General features: G+C 36.5%; 1 protein-coding gene across 24 annotated transcripts in view; it reads right to left on the reverse strand.

Moving 5' to 3' along the window:
• Positions 1-24,545, reverse strand: part of PLEKHA5 (pleckstrin homology domain containing A5) — a gene marked incomplete at its 3' end in the record, with an annotated part of 238,789 nt that overhangs the window by 84,283 nt on the left and 129,961 nt on the right. For all 24 annotated transcript variants that reach the window (XM_079715610.1, XM_079715618.1, XM_079715612.1 and 21 more), the window contains exons 4-7: positions 9,701-9,784; positions 8,121-8,241; positions 5,345-5,449; positions 2,939-3,011 (exon numbers count right to left, since the gene is read on the reverse strand). In XM_079715610.1, coding sequence (XP_079571736.1) covers positions 2,939-3,011; positions 5,345-5,449; positions 8,121-8,241; positions 9,701-9,784 — 383 coding nt within the window. The remainder of the gene's footprint in view (positions 1-2,938; positions 3,012-5,344; positions 5,450-8,120; positions 8,242-9,700; positions 9,785-24,545) is intronic.

Below are 24,545 nucleotides of genomic sequence, written 5' to 3' on the forward strand. Positions count from 1 at the left end.
CTGGGCTTCCATCTGGTATTGGACGCTATCCCATTGCAAAAAAAAAACAGCAAAGCTCTTATTCTCTCTCTGTGTTATTTCCCATATCCGTAAAACACAGACTGACCTGTCAAAAAATTCTGACAGCACATTCTGTATGTTAGTGTATTAAATGCTTTGAGACATACGGAAGAAATGAATGGGGCCATTGTATTCAGGGTACAAGAGAAGACGAGATTGGGAATTCCCTGGCGGTCCAGTGGTTAGGGCTCCACGCTTTCACTGTCGTGGGCCAGGGTCCGATCCCTGGTCGGGGAACTAAGATCCCACAAGCTGTGCAGCGTGACCAAAAAAAAAAAGAGAGAGAGAGAGAAGACGAGATCTGGGTGTTTAGGCGAAGTGTCTGGGTGCAGATCCTGGCTTTGAGACTTGCTTGGGGAGACAGGCCAGCAACTGGACCTTGCTGCCCTTAGTTTCCTCTCGTGTGAATGGGAATAATAAGATTTGCCACCTTATCAGGTGGCTGTGAGGAAGAGATGGACAAGATCATAATGTTATGTGCTTAGCATATAGTAAACGCTCCAAAAATTGCAAGCTATTATGATCATCTCACTAAAATCTGATAGTTTTTATTTAAAATCTGACATTTCCTATTGATAAAATAGTGAGAGTGTAGTATCATATGCTTCTTTCCAACCATCTGAAGAATGGAAGTGAGTTAAATGTTATATCCTTCCTTTCTATATCTTCTTCTTTTTCACATTCCTCCTGTCTGGGGAACTGTACTAAAATTAATAAATACATTGAATGTAAAATGCATATGGTTAACAATAATATGGAATCTCATACTCAACATGGCTTCTGAATTCACCTTTACTTTTTTCAAATTAGGTTAAAAGTTTTTCTATTTTAATAAAGGTGACAAGTAGCAAGCACCTTTCCATGAGCAATAATAACAGCAAAAGACAAGGAACTCAGTGAGCTTTTTGTTGCAAATTAACACTAAGAAATTTTTATATGAGAAGCAACAAACATTTTCTTGTTCTTATTTAAAGTTCTAAATAGTCTATAAAATGTACTGAAAAAGGGAGAAAAGTACAAATTATAAGCTTAGGAATAATGTATGAGTTACAAATCCTGACTTTCTGCAAGACTGGGAAAATCTTTAAGGAAAATTGTAGAGTAAGTCTGGCACTTAACTAAAGATAATACCACAGTTGCGGCCTGACCAACATCTCTATGACAAAATGAAATTTTATAGGTCTGGTTAATTCTGACTCAGCAGTACTTCTCAACCACAGTATTTAGTGGTGGAAAAAAGATGAATACAATTCTAGTAATTTCTAAATCTGAAGGTCAATATGCACATGTTGCTTTGATAGATGACCACAGAATTTTGTCACACCTTTTTCTGGACAATCACAAAGTAAATTTTTTTTTTTTTTTTTTTCGGTATGCGGGCCTCTCACTGTTGTGGCCTCTCCCGTTGCGGAGCACAGGCTCCGGACGCGCAAGCTCAGCGGCCATGGCTCACGGGCCTAGCCGCTCCGCGGCATGTGGGATCTTCCCGGACCGGGGCACGAACCCATGTCCCCTGCATCGGCAGGCAGACTCTCAACCACTGCGCCACCAGGGAAGCCCCACAAAGTAAATTTTAAAACTGCTAATAGGCTCTAAAATTCTATTGTATTCTGTGGTATATAAATGAGTAATCATGCACTGACAATCTAATTCTTTAGTGACTGTTTCCAACCAGACTTTAGGGAAGAAGGAATGGTTGTCCAGATTCACGATTTTATATTGTAGCTGAAGCAGATTTCTAGGGAGAGCACAGCCTGTGCACCCCTTTCTCTGTTTGTACCAACTTTGTGGTATCTAACAGATCCACATGGCACATGATCAGAGACTTCTCTAGACTCTGACTTAAAATTGTTATTAATCAACAACTTATTAACCAGAAAACATTAAAAGAAGAAGAAGAAAAATAAAAGATGGACTTCCCTGGTGGTCCAGTGGTAAAGAATCCGCCTTCCAACACAGGGGATGCGCGTTGGATCCCTGGTCAGGGAACTAAGATCCCACATGCTGCCGGGCTACTGAGCCCGCGTGCCGCAACTACAGAGCCCACATGCTACAGAGTCCCCACGTGCTCTGGAGCCCCTGAACCACAACGAGAGAGAAGGCCGCGCGCCACAACAAAGAGGCTGTGTGCCGCAAGGAAAAATTCTGTGAGCCACAACTAAGACCCGCCGTGCCCCAAAATAAATAAATAAATAAATAAATAAATAAAAATTAGAGAGAGAGAGAAATGAAGACTGCCTTTAATAATACCTTTATTTCTTCTCCACCAACATTAATAGCCTGGTTTGTATCCCTTCTGTAACTTTCTCAATGTTTCATGGAGGTCTTTTTGTTTAAAAAAAAGTGTGCGTGCGTGCGTGTGTGTGTGTGTGTGTGTGTGTGTGTGTGTGTAGGGCTGGAAGGGATCATAATAAATACATTCTATGTTATTTTTCTTATTTGCTAGTACATCATAGCAGTCTCTAATCTAATGCACTAAAATCATTTGCTGGGGAGAATGGGATATCTAACAGACTAATGGCTAGATCTGACAAAACTGACAAGTAAAAAGAATCAAACATCAAACTAACGTTTTTCATCTATTAGGCACTGAATTCAAGGATAACATTATACAGTGAATACTCACATGTTCTTCACACAAAACAAATCAGTTCAGCACAATCAGATTACAGAAACTGGACCAAAACTAAGGCCAATCTGCTTGAAGCACAATATTGCCTTCTGTTCCTCCCGCCTTACTCAGAATTACATGTCAGTAAAGAAGAGATTTTCTTGATACTATTTGTTGATAATAAAATAGCAAAAAGATTTGTAATGTTTTCTCTTTAAAAGAGTATCTGATACTTAACGTACATTCTATTGTTTATGGTAAACTCACCTCTATAGTAAAAGAGGCAAAGGTCAGAAAGCACGAACCAGCGTTTCTTCCATAGCTTCATGCCAGTACTGTCCTGCATTAGATCAGCATATTAAAGGATTTTTTTTTCATTTCAGAAAATTAAAACTCATTTCTGGTTTTCTTATTTGTTTAAAATAAGCTTTTAAAACAAGGTGTGTTTGACATATGCTATACAGAAAGCTAACTAAAATGCTAAGCAAAATTTTGGGTTAGTTTTCTAGGGACTTGTATCATATTAAGATATTCCCAAGTATACTGGTCTTTGAAGAGTAATACTGTCATGTAAAAGGAATTCTGTTGAAGAAATGTGATTTGGTTTCATATTTGCAAGCAATTTGAAATCCACTCTATTGAACACGTCTGCTAGCATGAGAATAATGTAACTGTGCAGCAGTGTGTGCATTCTGGAAAACCAGATTTAATAAATATGTTAATCTTCAACAAGAAGAAAAGTATGTGATTTGAAATTATTCCAAAGGTAATGTGATTTTAAATGACTGCAAATAAAGGAACCTTAGCATATAAACACATTTTATAAACATTTTTTTCTTCTTACACAAACAGCTTGGGTTTTGCCTATCCAGCAGAAAAGAGTACCTACTTGGCAGCTTTTTTCTAAGTTATTTAGGTAATAAAAATGCCAAGTTCAAAAAAAAATCACAATTTCAATGAAAATTACCTTCCCACATGCACTAGAGCAAAACCACAAGAGAAAACGAAACACAGACCCAGACCCAGACTGAGAGACACACACACACACACACAAAGGCAAAAAAGAGGTCAGTTTGTATGTGCATTGATTTATATTTCTTAATTTACTTTCTAGTTGCGACTATCATCTAAAAATGTCTTTAGAACTGAAGAAATTATATGGGTAAAAATCTCCTGAAGTAAGGGATCTGTCCTTAAAATTGACAGCTACACTAAGGAAAGCTCTCCCCCGCCCTCCCAAATTACGTGGTATTTCCAATCTCCTAATTAATTATCTCTTTAGTACAGATAATTAAAAAGTTTAGATCTTTAAGCGGCTCTACAAACAAATATTCTCTGTAAGTCACACACCTTATAAAATAAACACTCATGGTAGAGAAACTGGTTGGTAACGCTTTGGCAATACTAAATTAACCAAGGGACCAAGAAATAAGAACAGCAATCATTTAAAATAAGGAATCCTATATCCTCTATAAAGCTCAATATCACACGGAGCTATTTCAATAGAATTTGGACTCATTAGATAGTTAAAAAAACCTTTTAGCTTGGATAAGTTTAAATGTCAGATGGTTAAAATATAGTAAATGATCTTTAAGTAAAAATGAAAAGTTGGTATCCAAGTTACACACCCAATCAACTCAGTAAGAAATTGGCAAAACTAATCTGAATGGGAACTCTCTGGATTTTAAGTGGGTCTTCTGCCAATACAATAGTTTAGTTGCCACCCAACTTTCAGACAGAACAAGGTCTAATGAATGTTTCGTAACAAAGTCATTATGAATTTTAATGAATATAATTATTAGGCCATCTGAAAGCAATTAGCAATATTTGACAGAATCAATTAGCACTATCAATGAAGTAATATTTAATTTGCTCTGCATCATAAATGTAGAATCAGAGAGACAGGACAAAGAAAGATAAAGGTCTTGAATGCCGAGTTATCTCAGTTATCTGGAGTTCATTTAACTGAAACCCAGCTGCAAACCAGAAGGTGAAAAAGAAAACAAAAGCCTCTGAGCAATCCAAATAGATGTCACCAAGTCCAACGTACATGCATCCCTACTAATTCCAAAACATACAACAATGTTCCAAAAGAGCTTAGTTACCAGGCTTCCCAGATAACGGAACTATACAAACCCCAACTTATCGGGGTATCTGAGTGACCCATGCTTGATCAAAGAAAAAACAGTACAGACACTTAAGAGAGCGGTCTTGAGAGCACAGAAGCAAAAATCTGAAAAAATCAGAAAAATCTCAACTTATGATCAGATTTCTCTATAAATTAAAGCAGAGAAGTACATAAGTCTACATTTCTTGAATGATTTTTATAGGACAGAAAAATGTACAATACCTCTGTTTTTTTTTCCATTTAAAAAATATTTCTGCCTAGATAATTTTAGCATGCTGTTCTTAACATTTTCAGGCAGCATATATTTAATTTCAAATTTAGAACTACCTGCCCACCCCCGCCCACAATATCTCTAAGTAACATCCATTACTTTTTCTTTCTCCGTTGTCCCCCTAACTGTCTCCGTGGTAATAAGAAGTGCAGAATCTGGATGCCCACTACAGCTCTTTCTCCACTCTACACAGTTGTCTTAGGCGCCTTCGGCAGAAAAGGTCCCTTTGGATTCTGTCCTTTTTTCACATCAAATAGGAAAAAAAAAAAGATACCTGTTTATAAAGCCAACCTCGTCTGACCACAGGTGCATTAGGATTCCTTTTAATTGAATTTGATCTCTTTCCAAAATTATGAACTTTTTTTGAAGACCGTGAAGTCTAAGAAAAAAAAAAAAGCCCAACAGAAAATGTGGTATTAATGCCTAGATATTGAGTTTATTTTTCATCTTCATAATTTTAATCTCTTTTCAGATTTCTCTGAAACTTCCAGGATTTAATCTTTTCAGGTGAATTATTGCAATTCCACTTTTAGGTCTTAGTTGTTTCAAATGTAAGAATTCTGCACAAAGACTTTTCCTCCTCTAGGATATTACAGAAGGATCACAAATCTCTCTCCTTTAAAATTTGCGTGTACAATTTTTCACAAGGCACAGTGTGTGGCACTACCTGCTAAATAGAAGGAACCTTGAGTAAAAATAATATTAACACATTTTAAAGAATAAACCAAATGACAGTACTTTTTGATTTATATCTGCATTTAATCGTGTTGCTCCAATTAAAGCAAGTTAACAGTGCCATGTCACAAGAGCAAATCTAACAGATAAAATAGAAACAAACATATCACATCAAGTCAAAACAAGACTGGAAGGATCTGCTTAACGTCATGTAGTGTTTTCTTCTTTACGGACAAACTCTGAACGTGGATAATACCAGACAGATGGTGTTTACCATATTCTTAAAAGTACACATAATCTTTTAAAATACTGCTGTGTTTATTGCGAACATTTTATCTTGGTGCGAATGATAGCAGTAACCAACAAACATAAAGACAAAGAAGCTGAATTTGAATTTCTCTATGAAGGTAAGTAATATCAATTTATCTCTTATTTTTCAACTTATCTAGAATCCTTGGAAATCTAGTACATTACATTAGAATCTCCTTTTATGAGGCTTGTTATCAGTACATAATAGAATTTTAAGGCCCAATATCAACCATTTTTTGGGGATACATTTTAATTTACTTTTGAACAGATAATGCTTAAACACAGTATAAATCTCAAATGTTACAAAAAGATACAAAAGGACCAGTCTACTTCTCACCTCTGGACCCCAGCACCCAAACAACCCAAACACAACCCTGTGAGGCGACTGATACCACTGTGTATATATGTGTCTATCCATCTGAATAACTTTTCATAGTTATGGAATATCTTTTTTTTCCCTCAAATAACTGCATACATAATACCTACTCTTCAGTATACTTCTCTAATTATCATATAAATTACAGATATTATGCATGCATTTCTGTGGTTGGATTTCTCATTTTCTATTTTGACTTCTGAGATTTATATCATATTTTAGACAGCCCATCTGCATTCTGAGTTTATTTTAAAAAAACCTCCATTATTTTCTGTACTGCTTTTAGAGTTTTGTTTTTACCGCTTTGACACCTGATCCATCTGGAAAATTTTGGGTGTAAAGTGTGAGGCACGGCTCCAACCTTCTTTCCAGACAATGACTTACTGGCCCTCAACTGGTAAGTCATTTTTCTAGATTTTAATTAGTATAAATTTACAAGCATTATAATGCTGAGTTATCCTGCTAGTGTTTTATGTTATATAAGAATTAGAAATAATTCACATTATTTGAAAATTTATATTTACTTGTAATATTCTACAATATTTCATTTAAAAAACCTTACCAGGCATTTAAAATAGATAATTGTCTATTACCCATTTCTTTACAATAACCATAATTTACTATTGCAATTGTTTTACTATTATAAAATACACAATTATGTTCTAAATAAAGAAAATTCTTTTATCATCCCTTGATTTTCTTGCTATCCTTAATTTAGGACCTGAGCATTAACATTACGGCAACTATTTATTCAGATTTAGCAGCAGGTTTTCTACGAGTTTGAAGACATTTTAATATTAAAATTCTAAATTTAAAACATTAACATTATGGTTTAAAGTACAAGAAGCAATAACTACAAACTTTTATAGACACACAAGTCTGGGATTAGAGATTAAACAATTAACATTTTTGTTTCTGATTACAAAGAAAAACCACCCACTTCTGTTTCCATGTGGCTATGGCACTTTTCAAATCATGGGTTCTAAACACATCAGTCATCAAGCACAGTGGCTTGATGGGTTTCCCTTTAGCAGTAAAAGATTTTACATTTTAAAAAAACAGTATAATATGATAGAATATATATCATTCTAGGCATACTTAATAGTCAGCAAATGGGAGTTCTAGGCCATTATATTTATCTTCACCATTAAAACTTAAGTTGATTCACTAAACTGCCATTTTCTCACACAAACAACCATTACATTTGTAAAATTCCAAATCTGAACTCTACAATATTTAAAAAATCATTAAATTATTAAAATATAAGCTTACTACTTTATATTCGAAGCCACTGCTTCTTATGTCAATTACCTCAAATGTAATTAGGTTCACGAAATAATAAAAACGAAATGATTATTCTAAAATTCTAAGCCCATTAAGAGTAACAGTAATAGGGCCTCCCTGGTGGCGCAGTGGTTGAGAGTCCGCCTGCTGATGCAGGGGATACGGGTTCGTGCCCCGGTCTGGGAGGATCCCATATGCCGCGGAGCGGCTGGGCCCGTGAGCCATGGCCGCTGAGCCTGCGCATCCAGAGCCTGTGCTCCGCAACGGGAGAGGCCACAACAGTGAGAGGCCCGCGTACCGCAAAAAAAAAAAAAAAAAAAAAAAAAAAAAAAAAAAAAGAGTAACAGTAATAGATATTACCAATTATACCAGTTATCAATAATTAACAGTAAGCAAAATAACTTACTCTGCCTACAGGGCTCACTGGATGCACTCCATAGTCTGAAGCCATGTTATAGTTAGAAGCTTCATTTATCATACTTATAGGTCGTTCCTTCTTTTCGTCAGATGTCATGGTTGCAACGGTCCTGAAAATATAATATGCTAGAACGCTAGAACTTGCTGTTTATGTAAACTACTGTACAATAACATTTCCCTAGAGTTAACAATGCTGGTGTCTGACTTTTTCAAAACAGCTGGGTACTAGTTAGAGCTTAATAAGCTCTAGAGTTGGAGCTTAATATTTATAACTACTTTAAAAATAATTAAGCACAACTTAATATCATGTTTATTTTAATAAGCCTTAATACAGATATGCTACTTGGTCATCTAACTGGAACATTAAAAATTTAATTACAAGATTAGCAATTCTAATATTGAAAACAGTAACAATGATAGGGAATTCCGTGGCAGTCCAGTAGTTAGGACTCTGTGCTTTCACTGCTGAGGGCGTGGGTTCGATCCCTGGTTGGGGAACTGAGATCCCGCCAGCCACGAGGCGAGGCCAGAAAAAAAAAAAAAGAAAAGAAAATAACAACGATACCAATAACTAATTTTTGTGAACAAATTTATAGTATATAAACTATTTTCACACATATTTCATTTGATGCTTATAAAAGTCCTTAGAAATGGTAATTGCCACTGCCTCTGATTTAAGGATGAGAAAACTAAGCTCAAATTAGTTTAATAATTTTACCAAGTTTACAGTTTCCCTGACCTTGCATCCTGCGCTCTTGAGTTTACTATCTGTGTCTGAGCTATTGTAAAAACAGCTTCTGGAATTACATTCCTCATGAAAAAAAATTTTAAGTCATGTTTCTATACCATACATAGTAAACAGACAACATTCTGTTATTATACTTGACTGCAAATGTCCAGATAAGAAAACTGTTAAATCGTACTGTATTAAGTATGGACAACAGCAATTTCAATGCTAACCCCATTTTTTTAAACATCTTTATAGGAGTATAATTGCTTTATAATGGTGTGTTAGTTTCTGCTGTACAACAAAGTGAATCAGCTCTACACATACATATGTTCCCATATCTCCTCCCTCTTGCGTCTCCCTCCCACCCTCCCTATCCCACCCCTCTAGGTGGTCACAAAGCACTGAGCTGATCTCTCTGTGCTATGCGGCTGCTTCCCACTAGCTCTCTATTTTACATTTGGTAGTGTATATATGTCCACGCCACTCTCTCACTTCGTCCCAGCTTGCCCTTCCCCTTCCCCATGTCCTCAATTCCATTCTCTATGTCTGCACCTTTATTCCTGTCCTGCCCCTAGGTTCTTCAGAACCATTTTTTTTTTTAGATTCCATATTTATGTGTTAGCGTAGGTATTTTTTTTCTCTTTCTGACTTACTTCACTCTGTATGACAGACTCTAGGTCCATCCACTCACTACAAATAACTCAATTTCGTTTCTTTTTATGGCTGAGTAATATTCCATTGTATATATGTGCCACATCTTCTTTATCCATTCATCTGTCGATGAACACTTAGACTAACCCCATTTTGAACAGAGGCATTCCATGAAACGCTTTACTTACTGTTCATTCACTACAAAAATACAGTTGTCCTGTGATGGCTGCCCTGTGACTGGATGTTTACAGGTCACTTTCCTTTCATTATGGCTGGAAGAAAACAGAATAAGAGAAAATGTACGTGCTATTACCACAAACTTAAAAAAAAAATATCCTGGTAGCAAAATAGCCATTTCTTTATAGCAACATTAAAGTTAGTGAATAAAGGAGATGCAATTCAAACTCCCAGGTGTTGACACTCCTACATAACCTTTTCTACTATCTACCATGTGTACACATTTGTGTAAACGTTACTTACAGTTTTACAGTACAGCTAGACTCACCACTCCCAACCCCATGCTCACCCCCAGTATGACCTCAATTTGTTCTTCTATTGTATAAACAAAAGTAAGTTGATCTGACTCCACAATCATTGTATCTTACGTGACAGGTGGGCCACAGAAAGGTATGAGTATCCACCTACCTTCATTATTTGGTATCCCAATCTAGGTACGTTACAGAAACCTAATGCCAAATTCATGTATGGAAAAATAAATCTAACAGTACTACCAGATGGGCACTGGCACATTAAAACATAGTACCACTGGAAGAGCAATAATTTATGGCGTTTTGGTTTCACAAAGGAATCTTTACATAAATAATGTAATGGGATTGATTTTTATGATACCTGAAGTATGCTATAGAAAAATGGAATCTGAAGGAGAAAACAAAAATCTTAAATGAAATGCACAAACAACAACACAGACAAAGAAAAATCTACTTATTATGTTTGCTGAAAAAAAATCTGGTTTGATTAAAGAGTGACTATTTTTTGGAGAATAAGACCTTTGCCTAAGAAATACTATTCTTTCTAGGTCAAATGATAGAATTAGGCTTCTATTGTTTTCTAGAAATGAGAGGAGAAAAATCCCAAACTATTTATCTAAGCCAAAAATAACAGATGCCCAAAATAATATGCAATATACATTGATATACTAAAAAAATATACATCATTTGTAAACAAATATTTTTTTCCCATTTAGTAACATACCACAAAGCGACCTGTAAGGAAGATCAATTATTGGTGTGCTAGATCTTAGAAAACTTACTTTCATTACGGAGAAAATTGTCAAGATGTTGTACTGAATACTGCTTTGTTAATCTTAAAAGATTATTACATGTGATCTGTATTGTAGGACATTTATAACCACAGGTCACAAACTTTCTGACAAACTTCAGATACTTAAGTTCCTTTTCCAAATCTGAACTTTCACTAATATTATTTTTATTGGTTACTCAAGTACTAGAAACTTTATTAAATAAAACTAAAACCGTATAAAAGAAAAGGTATACAGTTAAAAAAATATATATGACTATTGTGACAACGGAATGATTGGTGGAATATAATGTGTTTCTGTTAATCCTTTAGTTAACTGGTGCTTATTACACCAACTGGTGTTTACAAGACTGCTAAATTATCAGCCTTTTGCGGTGGTTTTTTCTTTTACAAAACACATTCAATAACACCTTTAAAGCCCAAAGGTGTTAAAAGGTGGTGGATTTAGATATTTATTTGTGGTGATATTTTCACTATATAGAAAGTACGCAAGTGACCTTATTTTAACTGTTGATTTTTAAAAAGTACAACAGTAATAAATAAAATAAAATTAAAAATTAAAAAAAGTACAATAGTGGAAATCTGAAGTCTCATAATGGGATATCAGTTTATGTAATAAGCAATAAATTGATAACAGAATAACTAAGAAAGTACAGCCTCTGGAGATAAGTGGAAAACGATGAAGTACCCAAACGTGATGAATACCACGAATGTGTCAAGGTATGTAAATTCTCATGTTTTAACAGAATAAAGCACTGTGGGGGAGAAGGGGAGTACATTTGTGATAGAGATTAGACACCTTAAGAATGAAAACTGGAGGATAGCATCTTTTTCCTTAAAGTGTCTTCTTGGGGAGGATCATTAAAAAGCTGGAGTTGGTTGAGTGGAAGATAAAACAGAAATATAAAAATTCTTTTTATAAAAACCAATATTGAAAAAATAAAACAAATAACCCCCTATTGTATTATTTTCCTATGCTATGTCATCTTGTCTAGAAGGAATATAGCAGACTCTAATCCTAATATTTTAGAAGCTGTAAATTATAACAACACGGCCCTGCAACGGTTACTGGGATAAGAGATTCCTCTGACCTCTGGAACAGTAGACTTGAGTACCCATTAGACAAGGAAACAGGGCAATGGAGACATTAAAATAAAGAACAGTCAAAAAGGAGCACAGGGCTTCCCTGGTGGCGCAGTGGTTGAGGGTCCGCCGATGCAGGGGACGCGGGTTCCTGCTCCGGTCTGGGAGGATCCCGCATGCCGCGGAGCGGCTGGGCCCGTGAGCCATGGCCGCTGAGCCTGCGCATCCGGGGCCTGTGCTCCGCAACGGGAGAGGCCACAACAGTGAGAGGCCCGCGTACCGCAAAAAAAAAAAAAAAAAAAAAAAAAAAAGGAGCACAAACATTCTTTTCCCCGAAAATGGATGCTATTTCAATGAAATTGACATTTTTATTGTACAAGTACTTTTTTTTAACATAAAGTAAACACAGAAGTCCTCTGAAATGTTTATTCATTTGTTCTGACTTATATTTTAAATTATAGTCATTCAAGATTACTAGGTTTCTATAAAATCCAAATTCAGAAGATTGAGATTTTATAGGCAATTAGTTTAGTTACAAAATTGTCATCTCCCATAAAACAACATACTTAGCAAATAAAAAATCAGAGTAATGTTTTCTAATCATTTTGTTAAAAATGAATTAAAATAAATTAAGAGTATGACAAACCAAAATATCAGCCAAACCAAATTCCAGTCTTCACTGTTTAAACGTAATTTTCCACTACCTGATAGGACTGTCAATTCTCACTGCTCTTGTGCAAATCTGTTTTTATACACATTTTAAAAATTTCAGGGCCTCCCTGGTGGCGCAGTGGTTGGGAGTCCGCCTGCTGATGCAGGGGATACGGGTTCGTGCCCCGGTCTGGGAGGATCCCATGTGCCGCGGAGCGGCTGGGCCCGTGGGCCATGGCCGCTGGGCCTGCGCGTCCGGAGCCTGTGCTCCGCAGCGGGAGAGGCCACAGCGGTGGGAGGCCTGCGTACCGCAAAAAAAAAAAAAAAAAAAAAAAAAAATTTCAAAACCATTCCTTCTTATTATGTTGGCATTTACACTTCATTTTTATACTAATGTTGTATTTTTAAGTACTGTAATGGTAAAGGATAAACATAATTTCTAAATTACTGACAGAAACTAAAAATATGAGTTAAAAGCATACTGAGTGCCAATAAATGACAGCAATGTAAATGAAATCCAAATGAACCTTTGAAAACATAAGGAAAAAGCTACCTCTGTTAATGCACAGAATACTTTTAGTGCATAATACACGAGTTCTTTAATACACACAGCAACTGGGCACTGTGGGAGGTGGCTGGCCGAGGTATCATGTCAGGACCACCTTCCTTGGTGCAAAAGAAGAGTGACTGCTTAGGGCCACGAGGGGACAGGGAAGACAAGATTCCAGCCTTCAATTCTACCAGTTTGTCCCCAGCATTATTTACAAAGTGTATCTTTTCATCCTACACTCAGCCTTTTTGTAGTCCAAAGGTTGTTTTTTTTTTTCCTCCTCCTTTGAAGGGCCTCAAAATTCAGATCAAGAGTACCATCAGTTTTCCTATAACATTCATGTAGAAGTGTATTCCAATTCAATTCATATATGAAGGAACAATTTGAGTGTCACATAAATCCTGCATTTGCTTATGCATGATCCCGTCCATGAGAAAGTCTAGGTGAGTGCAGAAACTGCACCTTGATGATGCAGCCCCTAGGAGCACACAAATCACACACCTGCACACCCTCAAACGTCCACCAGCTACTTCAGTTCATTGCCTGCTTTATGAAACACACCCATCCACATGCAGTGATACAACTTTTTCTAATTTCACCACTCCCTACTTCCAACAGTTCCCAATAATTCACAAGCTGAAACCCTTCCAATTCCATTTCCACAAGCAAACTGCAGGGCTTTCTCAACGCTGAGAGTATATGTAGTATTTTTGTATTTTCTAACCATTTAATACGTGTGAAACTGTGCTACCACTTTCATTAGGTTCCTATCTTTATTTTTATGTGTTACTAATGAGGTTTTTTAGTGCTGTGCCCCTAAACCCATTTGCCACAAAAGCCCCGTGCTTTCATTGTCCAATTTTGCACAGAGAGGCGATTTTTAGGAAGACACGTGCCGTGTTACAGCAAAAGTGACTGTACTACTAAATTATGAACTAACATACCTCTGTGCTACTAAAAATGCATTTGAAGCTTTACTAGACAAGGTGTTATTTTAAAAATCCTTGCCAGAGATTTTATGCTCTTCATGACCGAAAGGGAAAAACTGAAAAGATATGGTTTTATATAAATTTGTGCTTCTAGAGGAATCCTTATAAAGAAGGGATAAAATTCAGGTCTTGATATAAAATACACTTATGGTCACAGAACAAACTAATTCCCTTCTTTCTGACTCATTGTGGCATAGGAGGAGGTCCAAACTTTCCTAAATATGAGATCAAGCATTCGCCTCCACCTAACTCTTACTTCCAGACTTCTGTCTGTGATGGTTTAATGTGTAGGTTTAGACCAGTGGTTTTCAACTGGGAATGATTTTTATCTCCCATGGGACATTTGGAAATGTCTGGTAATATATACATTATTGAAGTACAGTTGATTTACAACGTTGTGTTAATTTCTGCTATACAGCAAATTGACTTATTTATGCATATATACATCCTTTTTTATATTCTTTTCCATTATGGTTTATCCCAGGACATTGAATGTAGTTCCCTGTGCTATACAGTAGGACCTTGTTGTCCATTCATTGTCTGGTAATATTTTTGAATGTTACAACTGGGGCTGGTATGTAGTGGGTAGAGGCCAGGATGCTGCTCAACATCTTGCAATGTGCAGGAAAGTTTTCCACATGAAAGAAGTATCCAGCCCCTAATATCAACAGTGCTGAGGTTGATAAGCCCTGCATTAGACCATCAGAGCCCTCTAACAATGAACTCTACCAAATAAGCCACATTTATTATTTCTTTGTGTTCCTGTTCTTCTCTAGAGACAACAGAAGCAGCCATTGAGACCACTGGTCCATGAAGCAGACTACTTAGGTGTGAATCCCAGCTCTTCCTCTCACTAGCTAGGTGACCTTAGGCAAGTTACTGTGCCTGTCCACGCCCCAACTGCCTTAATTAGGTAACAGTAGCTACGTCACAGGTTGTTACTTTATTTGTTCAGAACTGTTCTGGGCACCTGGGGATGGCACTGAATAAAACGTAAAAATCACTGCCCTCATGGAACTTACTGTCTAGTGGGGATGTTAAGAGTAAAGAGTATAAACATGGCCTGGAACAGACAAGCCCTCGATAACTGTTATTTATTTTTGTTATGAACTACAGGACTTTGAGCATATGTTGTTGTCATCAGACTACTGTTCAGTCACTTGTTTAAACTGTAACAGTTCATATTAACACGTACCCCCCAAACTGTTTAAAAACTCATGTTATCCCACTACTCAGTATTTATTGTAAAGAAATAAAGTTGTGATTGCTCTTGGCTTTCATGCTTCTGGTCAAGATACCCTTAATATGTCCAAAAACAAAAAATAGAGGAGAAAAGTAATTCTAATATAAAAGCTCCAGAGCAAGAGTAGCTATGTTTTTAACGTAGTATTCGAGAAGGTTTTTAAATAGTGACAGACAACACTTAAAAAAAAAAAAAAAAAGGCTTCTGCTATTCCAGAGAGTTCAGGACTGAAGGAAATTGGTCATATTCAATAGCTGAATCTGAGGATCATGCTCTATCAAAGGCCCAGATAAAGGATTGAATCAATGCCATTTTTAGAAAAGGTTATCAAGAAATTGACAAGTTGCAACACAAATTGCTTGTTCTTTGGCACTATGCCCTCTTCACTATTTATTACTAGACATTTAATCATTTACTAAAACCAGAAAATCAAATGAAAGACCTGCTTAATTCCAGCCTTTATGGAACTATTCCATTCAATAATAATTTGGTTTTAAAAGATATTAAGATGAATAAATCAGTGTGTGAATAAAATGGTATATTTCCACCAAATTATATAAAAAACAAATTAAAAATGACATATCTACTGGAGATGAAACAGAAATTCATTACTCCCTTATTCTTTTTCAGATCTTATCTGTGAAGTGAACAATGCAGCATGGAAGTAACTGTACCAGAAAACCTGGGCAAAGGTGCGCTGTTTAAGCAGTTCTGAGCTCTACATCAAAAGGGAATAAGCTGATAAACTACATGGCTCCTATAACCTATTTATGGAAACAAAATTTAGTGGGTTAAGAGTCAACTCTAAGCGGCAGGTTCTGTTATATGAAGAGTAACTGAGACTGTGGGGCAGCGCTCTGAAGACCAGGGATGATGGGTGTCCATTTCCAGGCTTGCCGAAGGAAGACATTGTTTGGTTCAGTCCACGTTGCTAGTCTGCTCTCAGCAGGAGAGCAGAGGGAGGATTCCAACCAACGACATCCCTAAGGAAACAACCCCCATACACTAAAAAGATGCATAAAATGCACATTTCAAATATAAACACCAATAAAATTACAGGTTTAGAAAGAGAGGAAAAAAGATGTCTGCTAATATGGTGTTTACATTTTTTAGTATAACAATAAAAGTCAGGAACACTGACTTCAGTAACACTGAAGGAACTGTTTCATTCTTAACGGAGTGTTATTTCAAACTACACAAGGTAAAAGATGAAGTATTTATTTATTTTTTGCGGTACGCAGGCCTCTCACTGTTGTGGCCTCTCCCCGTTGAGGAGCACAGGCTCCGGACGCGCAGGCTCAGTGGCCATGGCTCACGGGCCCAGCCGCTCTGCGGCATGTGGGATCTTCCCAGACCGGGGCACGAACCTGTGTCCCCTGCATTGGCAGGCGGACTCTCAACCACTGCGCCACCAGGGAAGCCCAAGACGAAGTATTTAACACAACTGACTATGAACGGACAAATGAAATCTGGTTATAAAACTCCTGTCATCCAACAGTAAGGCCAAAACTTTGCAACTTTTGTTGAGCGTAAATGTAAATTTTATATCAGGTATTTATAAATAGGTAAAATACCCTCACAAGAAGTTCTTTAAAACATCAGGATTTGTCTGATTTTTTCAAAAATGAATATAGTACTGAGAGTACTAGATTGAAAAATTATAATGAAAAATTAGAGCAATGCTGCATATAATGAATCAGTACAGCACGTGGTATTATATTCTTTGAACCAAGCATGGAAAGGCGCTATTCCTGATTTAAAAATAAGAACACTTGAGATTTCAAGGAGATATTATTCATGACTGCATAATATGGCAACACTGATTGGCTTGTCCTGTTTAGTTAGGCATCTGCATAGTCCCAAACTGGCTGCTGTGGTCCCAAACATCACATGCAGACCATAGAGTCCAGAGGTGAAAGTAAAGTCTCTGCTTACATATTCCTTTCCAAGAAATTTCCCAAGAGCTCCCCGGCCATCCTTGTCCAGGCTCTCACTAGCCAGACATATGCGTCTATGTCTAATTCAATCAACGGTAAGTGAACTCACACCATTCAAGATTCACAATTTTGTCTGTGGCTCACAGAGAGGAAAGTGAATAAAATGAGGTTATATTATAATAGCAAGGAAGAAAGAGAAGGGAAAGGCTATTAGCTAAGGAAACATTTCATTTTTCTTAGAGAAAGCAACTCACATAGGTTTTCAAAGAAAATACTGGTACTAGCATATTCAAAACTAGATTTTCCTGTTCTGTCTGATAAAAGAGGAAAATGCTTTACCGGGTTATTCTTTTGGGAAGCTCTGGGAAGGTAAAGTGGGTGATTTAAGCTGAACTTTAGAAACTCTAGAGGTTTTATTTACACCCTCAGAAAAAAAGTTTTTTCCTTTGCATTGTTTTAATTAATTAATTTCAAACTTGAAATTGACATATAACATTATATTAGTCTCAGGTATAGAAGATAATGAGTCAGTATTTGAATATATTGTGAAATGATCACAGTAAGTCTAGTTAATAGTTAACATCAGTCACCATACAGTTACAGAAATTTTTTTTCCTGTGATAATAACCTTTAAGATCTTAGCAACTTTCAAATATGCAAAATAGTATTATTAACTATAGTCACTATGCTGTACATTATACCCCCATGACTTATTTATTTTAACACTGGAAGTTTGTACCTTTTGACCTCCTTCACCCATTTCACCCTCCCTACCCTTTCCCCTGCCTCTGGTAACCATCCATCTGTTTTCTGTTATCTATAAGCTCTCTCTCCCTTTTTAAAGATTCTACATATAAATAAGATCATATAGTATTTGTCTTTCTCTGTCTGACTTGTTTCACTTAGCATCATGCCCTCAAGGTCCATCCCTGTTGTTGCAAGTGGAAAGACTGCCTTCCTTTTTAATGGCTGAATAATATTCCATCATGTGCGTATGTACATGTATGTGTATGTACACACACACATACACACTACATCTTCTTTATCCATTCATCCACTGATGGACACTTAGGTTGTTTCCATATCTTGGCTATTGTAAATAATGCTGCAGTGAACGTGGGAGTTGAGGGGCACTGCAGATAGCTTTTTGAGTTAGTGTTTTTGTTTCCTTTGGATAAATACCCAGAAGTGGAATTGCTGGATCAACATGGGAGTTCTATTTTTAATTTTTTGAGGACACTCCATATTGTTTTCCACAGTGGCTGCACCAATTTACATTCCTGGTTCCCTTTTCTCCATATCCTCACCAACTCTTGTTATCTCTTATATTTCTGATGAGAGCCAATGTAACAGGTGTGAGGTGATAGCTCACTGTGGCTTTGATTTGCATTTCCCTGATGATTAGTATTGTTGAGCACATTTTCATGTACCTGTTGGCCATCTGTATGTCTTCTTTGGAAAAATGTCTATTTAGACCCTCTGCCCATTTTTTTAACTGGATTTTTTTTTTTTTTTTTTGCTGTTGAGTTGTATGAGTTCTTTATATATTTGAGATTATTACTCCTTATCAGATATATGGTTTGCAAATATCTTCTCCTATTAGGTAGGTTGCCTTTTCATTTTATTGATTGTTTCCTTTGTTGTGCAGAGGCTTTTTAGTTTGATGCAGTCCCACTTGTTTATTTTTGCTTTTGTTGCCATTGCATTTGGTGTTAGGAAAAATTTTTTTTAATGTTTTGGCCATTAATAACTATATACTGGCTACTTCTTAGTATTGCAATTCTCCCTGGGAGTACTTGTTTTTGTGTTTTTTTTGTTTTTTTAAAATACCTTTGCTTCACGAGTAACACCAATGACCATTTTACTACAAAATCCATTCTGTTTTTAAATTTAAGAAATAAATATTGAAATTGCTATTAACATTGTCAATAATAGCCAATAATTCTTCTGAGTAATACATTAGACAAAGCAAGGTTTATTAGGTAGTGTTTTATATGTGTCTCCATGGCAAGAAGGTTGAAAATTTATCCACTATGCACAAACAAAATATGTTATTTTAGAAAACTCTGTCCCACAGAAGAGATTTTGGTTGTCTCTTATTAAATTCAGCTGCAAACCCATTTGTATGATTTGCTCAGAATCATGTATTTCCCTTATGGGAGAGAAAGAAGGATTTAATTTAGTCTAAGAAAAATAGGATATCATAGTGGTTTGGCAATTCTTTCTGCAACCCTGGTAGAGAAGCCAGTGTCATGACTTGGACTTTTACAAGGGCCCAACCCACACAAGCTGCCACATACCCACAATGTTGTTAGACTAGAGCAAGGCAGAGAGATGTGGGGATTATGGAAGCGATTGTATTTCTCAACTTTAGGTAGAAAACCAGACAGCAAACAGCTCAGATGTTCACTGATAACTCTTCAAGATCCTTCCACTCAAACCAAAAAGAATATTGTACATTCTCAAATTGGCCTTGGTTTCATTACACTATCAGACAATTATACTTTTCAACTTACTTTAAAATTGAAGAGCTTTGCAAACTATTACATATAGAATGGATAACAAGGTCATACTGTGTAACACAAGGAACTATAATCAATATCCTGTGATAAAACATAATGGAGAAGAATGTATATATATATATATATATGTATAACTGAATCACTGTGCTGTACAGCAGAAATTAACAACACTGTAAATCAATTATACTTCAGTTAAAAAAAAAAAGTTGAACAGCTTTTATCAATAGAAATCATAACGTTGTATGTTACCCTCTGAGACTCAGTCTCAAATTAGGTTTAAAAAACATGTTTGTAGCAGTGATTTAGTTATTAAATATTATTTTTATTTTCTAGTTATGAATTCCACAATTGGTTCTATGGTGGTCCAAGGTAAATTTTAAAATATTGTTAAATGTAAAGTTGCTTAATGTCTTATGCAGGTAACTATTTAAATTCATTTTCCTTTAAATAAAAAGGAGAAAAATGTTATGTTGAAATCTGACTACCACAGTGACTGACTCTGCAATTTATTTATTTTTTTTTTGCGGTACGCAGGCCCCTCACTGTTGTGGCCTCTCCCGTTGCGGAGCACAGGCTCCGGACGCGCAGGCTCAGCGGCCATGGCTCACGGGCCCAGCCGCTCCGCGGCATGTGGGATCTTCCCAGACTGGGGCACGAACCCGTGTCCCCTGCATCCGCAGGCGGACTCTCAACCACTGCGCCACCAGGGAAGCCCTGCAATTTATTTTTAAACTGAAGTACGGAAAATTATGCCTACAATTAAAAGCAGTGTTTTAAGAACAAAAGAAAACACTAATAGTGCCATGCCTTTTCTTGAGAGAAACTGAATTCTTGAGCCTTAGTTATGTGGAGAAATAACCACTGAGTCAGCAATCTAAAAGATTGTAATTTTTTTTCTTTGCAAAACATGTAAAGTATATATTTCCTTTCCCCACATTTAGTTCTAAATGCCATTTGCCTTTAACTTAGAGCTAACTGCTTCCAGACATCCTGCTCAAACCTCAGTGATTCATTTACCCACATCTACAAATTCTCCCTACACTTTTAACCCTTTATAATCTCTCCTCTCTCCTCTCATCATTCAGGAAATGGATTGGCTCAGATTTCTTGGGGGAAATGAAGGACTGAACAGGTGTGAGGCCCTCAGTGATCCTCGCTCCCAACAATAAACATTAAAATCATCACCTAAATAGTAGTCACCACGTGACGTCACACTCAGTGCTGCTCACACACTCCTTCTGTCGCACGCTACACTGGCAACTTGACCATCTATCCTCACACAGACCCTCTGAGGTCTGCATTACTCTCTTCACTTTACGTGTGAATAAACTGAGGCTCACAGCATTTACGAAGGTGTCAGAAGTCACATGGAGACCTGGTCCCCAAGGTTTCAGCTGTGCCCTGTTTAGTCCCCTTTCCCCCCGTTTCAACAGCTGCCCCTTCCTTGACTCATCTCAGCCAGTGGGACTTCTACGTTCTGCCCTACATCTTTTCCCAGTGTAACTGAAACACAGCACAACACAACACAGTCCTTTCCTTGGAGGTCCTTCCCTCTTGCACAGACCATGGACGTGTATCTTCCCTCTTCTCCTTTCTGTCTCTTTGCTTAGCATCACCCCAAGACTATTTCTATCTGAAGCACAGTAATGAAACCTGTTCTGGTTCCAACTTAATTTTAAACCCAGTACTTCTTTTCCATCTTCTTATTTTCTAAGCCTTTGCAATCATTTTCCACGCTTAGTGGCTCAGACAACATTATCACAACATAATTGTAAATGTAACCTCACATTTGATTATCGGTCCCAAAGAATTTAAGTACAAATAACAACAACAGTAAAGAATGGGTTTTACAGAATCACCCAAAAGGAACAGAAAACTTCGCTTTTCCCGCTGGGAAAATAGGAGTATGATGCAATGCTGCAAAAGCACAAAGCTGAAAGCATTATTATAGACTAGGAACAAAATAAAGAAAAAAAATTAAAATTCAAAAAATGAGACATAAATTCATCTGTTTTAGTGTTTTGTATTTACAGATAATTTCTAAATCATCTTCTGAAAAAAACCTTCCTGAATAAAACCAATATGCTCATTTAGAATCTACAAAATAAATTTTACAATAGATTTTAAATAATTTTGGAAGTAGTGCAAGAATAATTCAATTAACACCATGCTAGTTATGAACAAAATGTACCCAGCACGTTAATAACTGTTATCCATCCTGAGGGTTATGGGACAGCTACATTTTAGATCACTTAATAAATTACATTATACACAAAAATGCTTAAAATAATTTAGATAATTCTCTCACTTGGAAGCCATTTAAGTGATTCTTAAGAAGCTTTTAAATGGGAAGGTTAAATGACACTTTATGGTTAAAACAAAAAAAACGTTTTTAGAATGTACAAGCTAATCCACCAGAGTAATTTTCTGTCAAGCACTCAAGAATCAAGTGACATTTCTGGATGCTACCCAGAAATTACCCTACGCAAGTAGACAGCGAACGGCATCTCCATCACTGCCTTAGTCTAGGCTCTTATGTCTCCAAGACTCTTAACATCCAAATCCAACTCATTTTAATCAGGATATCTCCCATTTAGACCATCCTCACCGAGCCTCAACTTCTTTCTGTAAAACAGGAACCAAAACCAGAACAACAACAAACTTTACTCCATGGGGTTTTGTAAAGGATCAAGTACCTGGTAGCACCACCATCCATTACCTAATAAAGCCCTCACTAAACAGTAGCTAAACCTGAATGTGCAGGTAGAGTTAGCTTTCCTGAAAAGAAGTAAAATTATGTCACACCCTTGCTTTAAAATGTTGCTGGCTCTCTGCCCTTTCTTTAATGTGAAGTACAACTAATCTAAGGTTAAAGCTTACTCTTGAATGATCTATGTAAAAAGTCCTTGTAAAACCACACAACAGAGTAAAAATGATCACAGGGTATATTTTAGAGGTTTCAAAGAATACTTATCTGAAAAATGACAGTCACTTGTATAAAAAAAACTACTAATTACAAAAATCTAATGGAGTTTTAAAATAAAACTAAGCAGAACTCCAACTTGGAAACATGTCAGTAGTCAGAAATATTCTTGGCATTTAAAAGCAATAATGTGGCATTAAAATATATATATAACCTAGAATTTCACTAATTCAGACAACTCTGCTAGTCCCTAATGAATGCTAATTAGTAATGTTTTATTGTAACATGCATTAAATGTAAGTTTACTATACCACTGGGAAGGAAGCAAACAACAAATTTAGAAAAAGAGGAATTTAAACACCATCTCTTTTGCTTTTGTGGGTGGTTATACACTACTTTAAAAAGTTAACCTAATTCTAACCTATACTTAAATAACCACACAGTTGCAAAAAAGATCCAATTATTTTATTGTAGATGAAACATTCTTCCCAACAGAATCAAGCTGACAGACTGAACAGCTCAATTCAAATAGAAAAAAAAATCAGTCATCATTGAATTTTACTATCCTTCAGTGCATAGTTTTTAATCATTTTAATATTGCATGAGCTTTATCTAAACAACCACTTCAAGAACAAAAGGGGAGTTACTAATAAGTCAAATGATACCTTTAGGCAACAAAAAGATTTTGTTAAAAAATGGTACTTTCTTTCAAAATGGCTGTGTTTTTGTGTAACTTAAATACTTTCATTCATTCAATATGAGACAGGCACTGATGACAAACAGCTTTAACAATGTTATACATAAACAAATAGGAGGAGTAATATAACCAAAAATGAAACACAAAGGGGAGGCAGATTAGGGACTGATCTTGCTTAGAAAGGGGAAGAGCACGGAAGGTGGCACAGAAGTGGCTGCCATTTGAATTAAGCCTCCATGAATCAGCAAGAATATTCAGATGTGGCCAGAGTTTAACATAGATTGAAGGGATGGGGGCACAGAAATGGGGCTGAAAATCTACATATAAAAATTGTATTATATAAGTTTTGAAGCAATGTATTTGCTCCATTCTTAGGTTCTCTGTCACTTCAATTTCAAAGGAATCTATATTTTTTAACTCTGAAAAGGTCCAAATAATAATGCACTTAAGTGACGCACATAGCACTTTAACTAAGGCTCAGTTTAGTCAGCAAATCATTATCCCCAAGTACTGAGAAATTTCTCACTTACAGATGAGGTAGGAGTTGGACAGAAATCTGACTCAGAATACCAGGGCAGGGCCCACTTCCCACAGCAGAGACCGAGACACAGTGAGCAAAGCTGGCAATGAACTCCAATGGCCACTGTAGGCCACTGCGATGGCCGTATTCTACTCTGGAGACACTTCCTTCGAACAGAATGCAAGGCCACGGCATGCTATTAGTTGGTTACATAACTAGTAGGTGTTCATCATCCCAGAAAAGATGAAATCTCTCTAATACAGGATCAAGATATTCTCCTCACTCATTTCACTTGCTTCATCAATTCACTTATTCATGCTCAAATATTCGTTAAGCATCTATTAAGCACAAGGTTTTGTACTGTCCACTACTAGGAAACAAAAATATAGTTCAAGACTATAACGGGCTTAAAGAATTACTATTCCATCTGAGTTTACTAATTAAGCTAAATTTCAAACTTGAAGAATACAGCAATTATATTTTACCATCAGGCTTCAGTTTTGGTGGGAAGATTCCTCAAAGCACACCTTATTCACTAGAAAACAGACAAGCACTTTATTCCCAGCGCTTTAGACTTGAGTCAGACTTTTAAGTCAATTTCAGGTTATCCCTCCTCCCCCTCAACAAGCTCTGCTCATCC

Source organism: Hyperoodon ampullatus (genome assembly GCF_949752795.1).
Source record: "Hyperoodon ampullatus genome assembly, chromosome: 11".
Lineage (NCBI taxonomy): Eukaryota > Metazoa > Chordata > Mammalia > Artiodactyla > Ziphiidae > Hyperoodon > Hyperoodon ampullatus.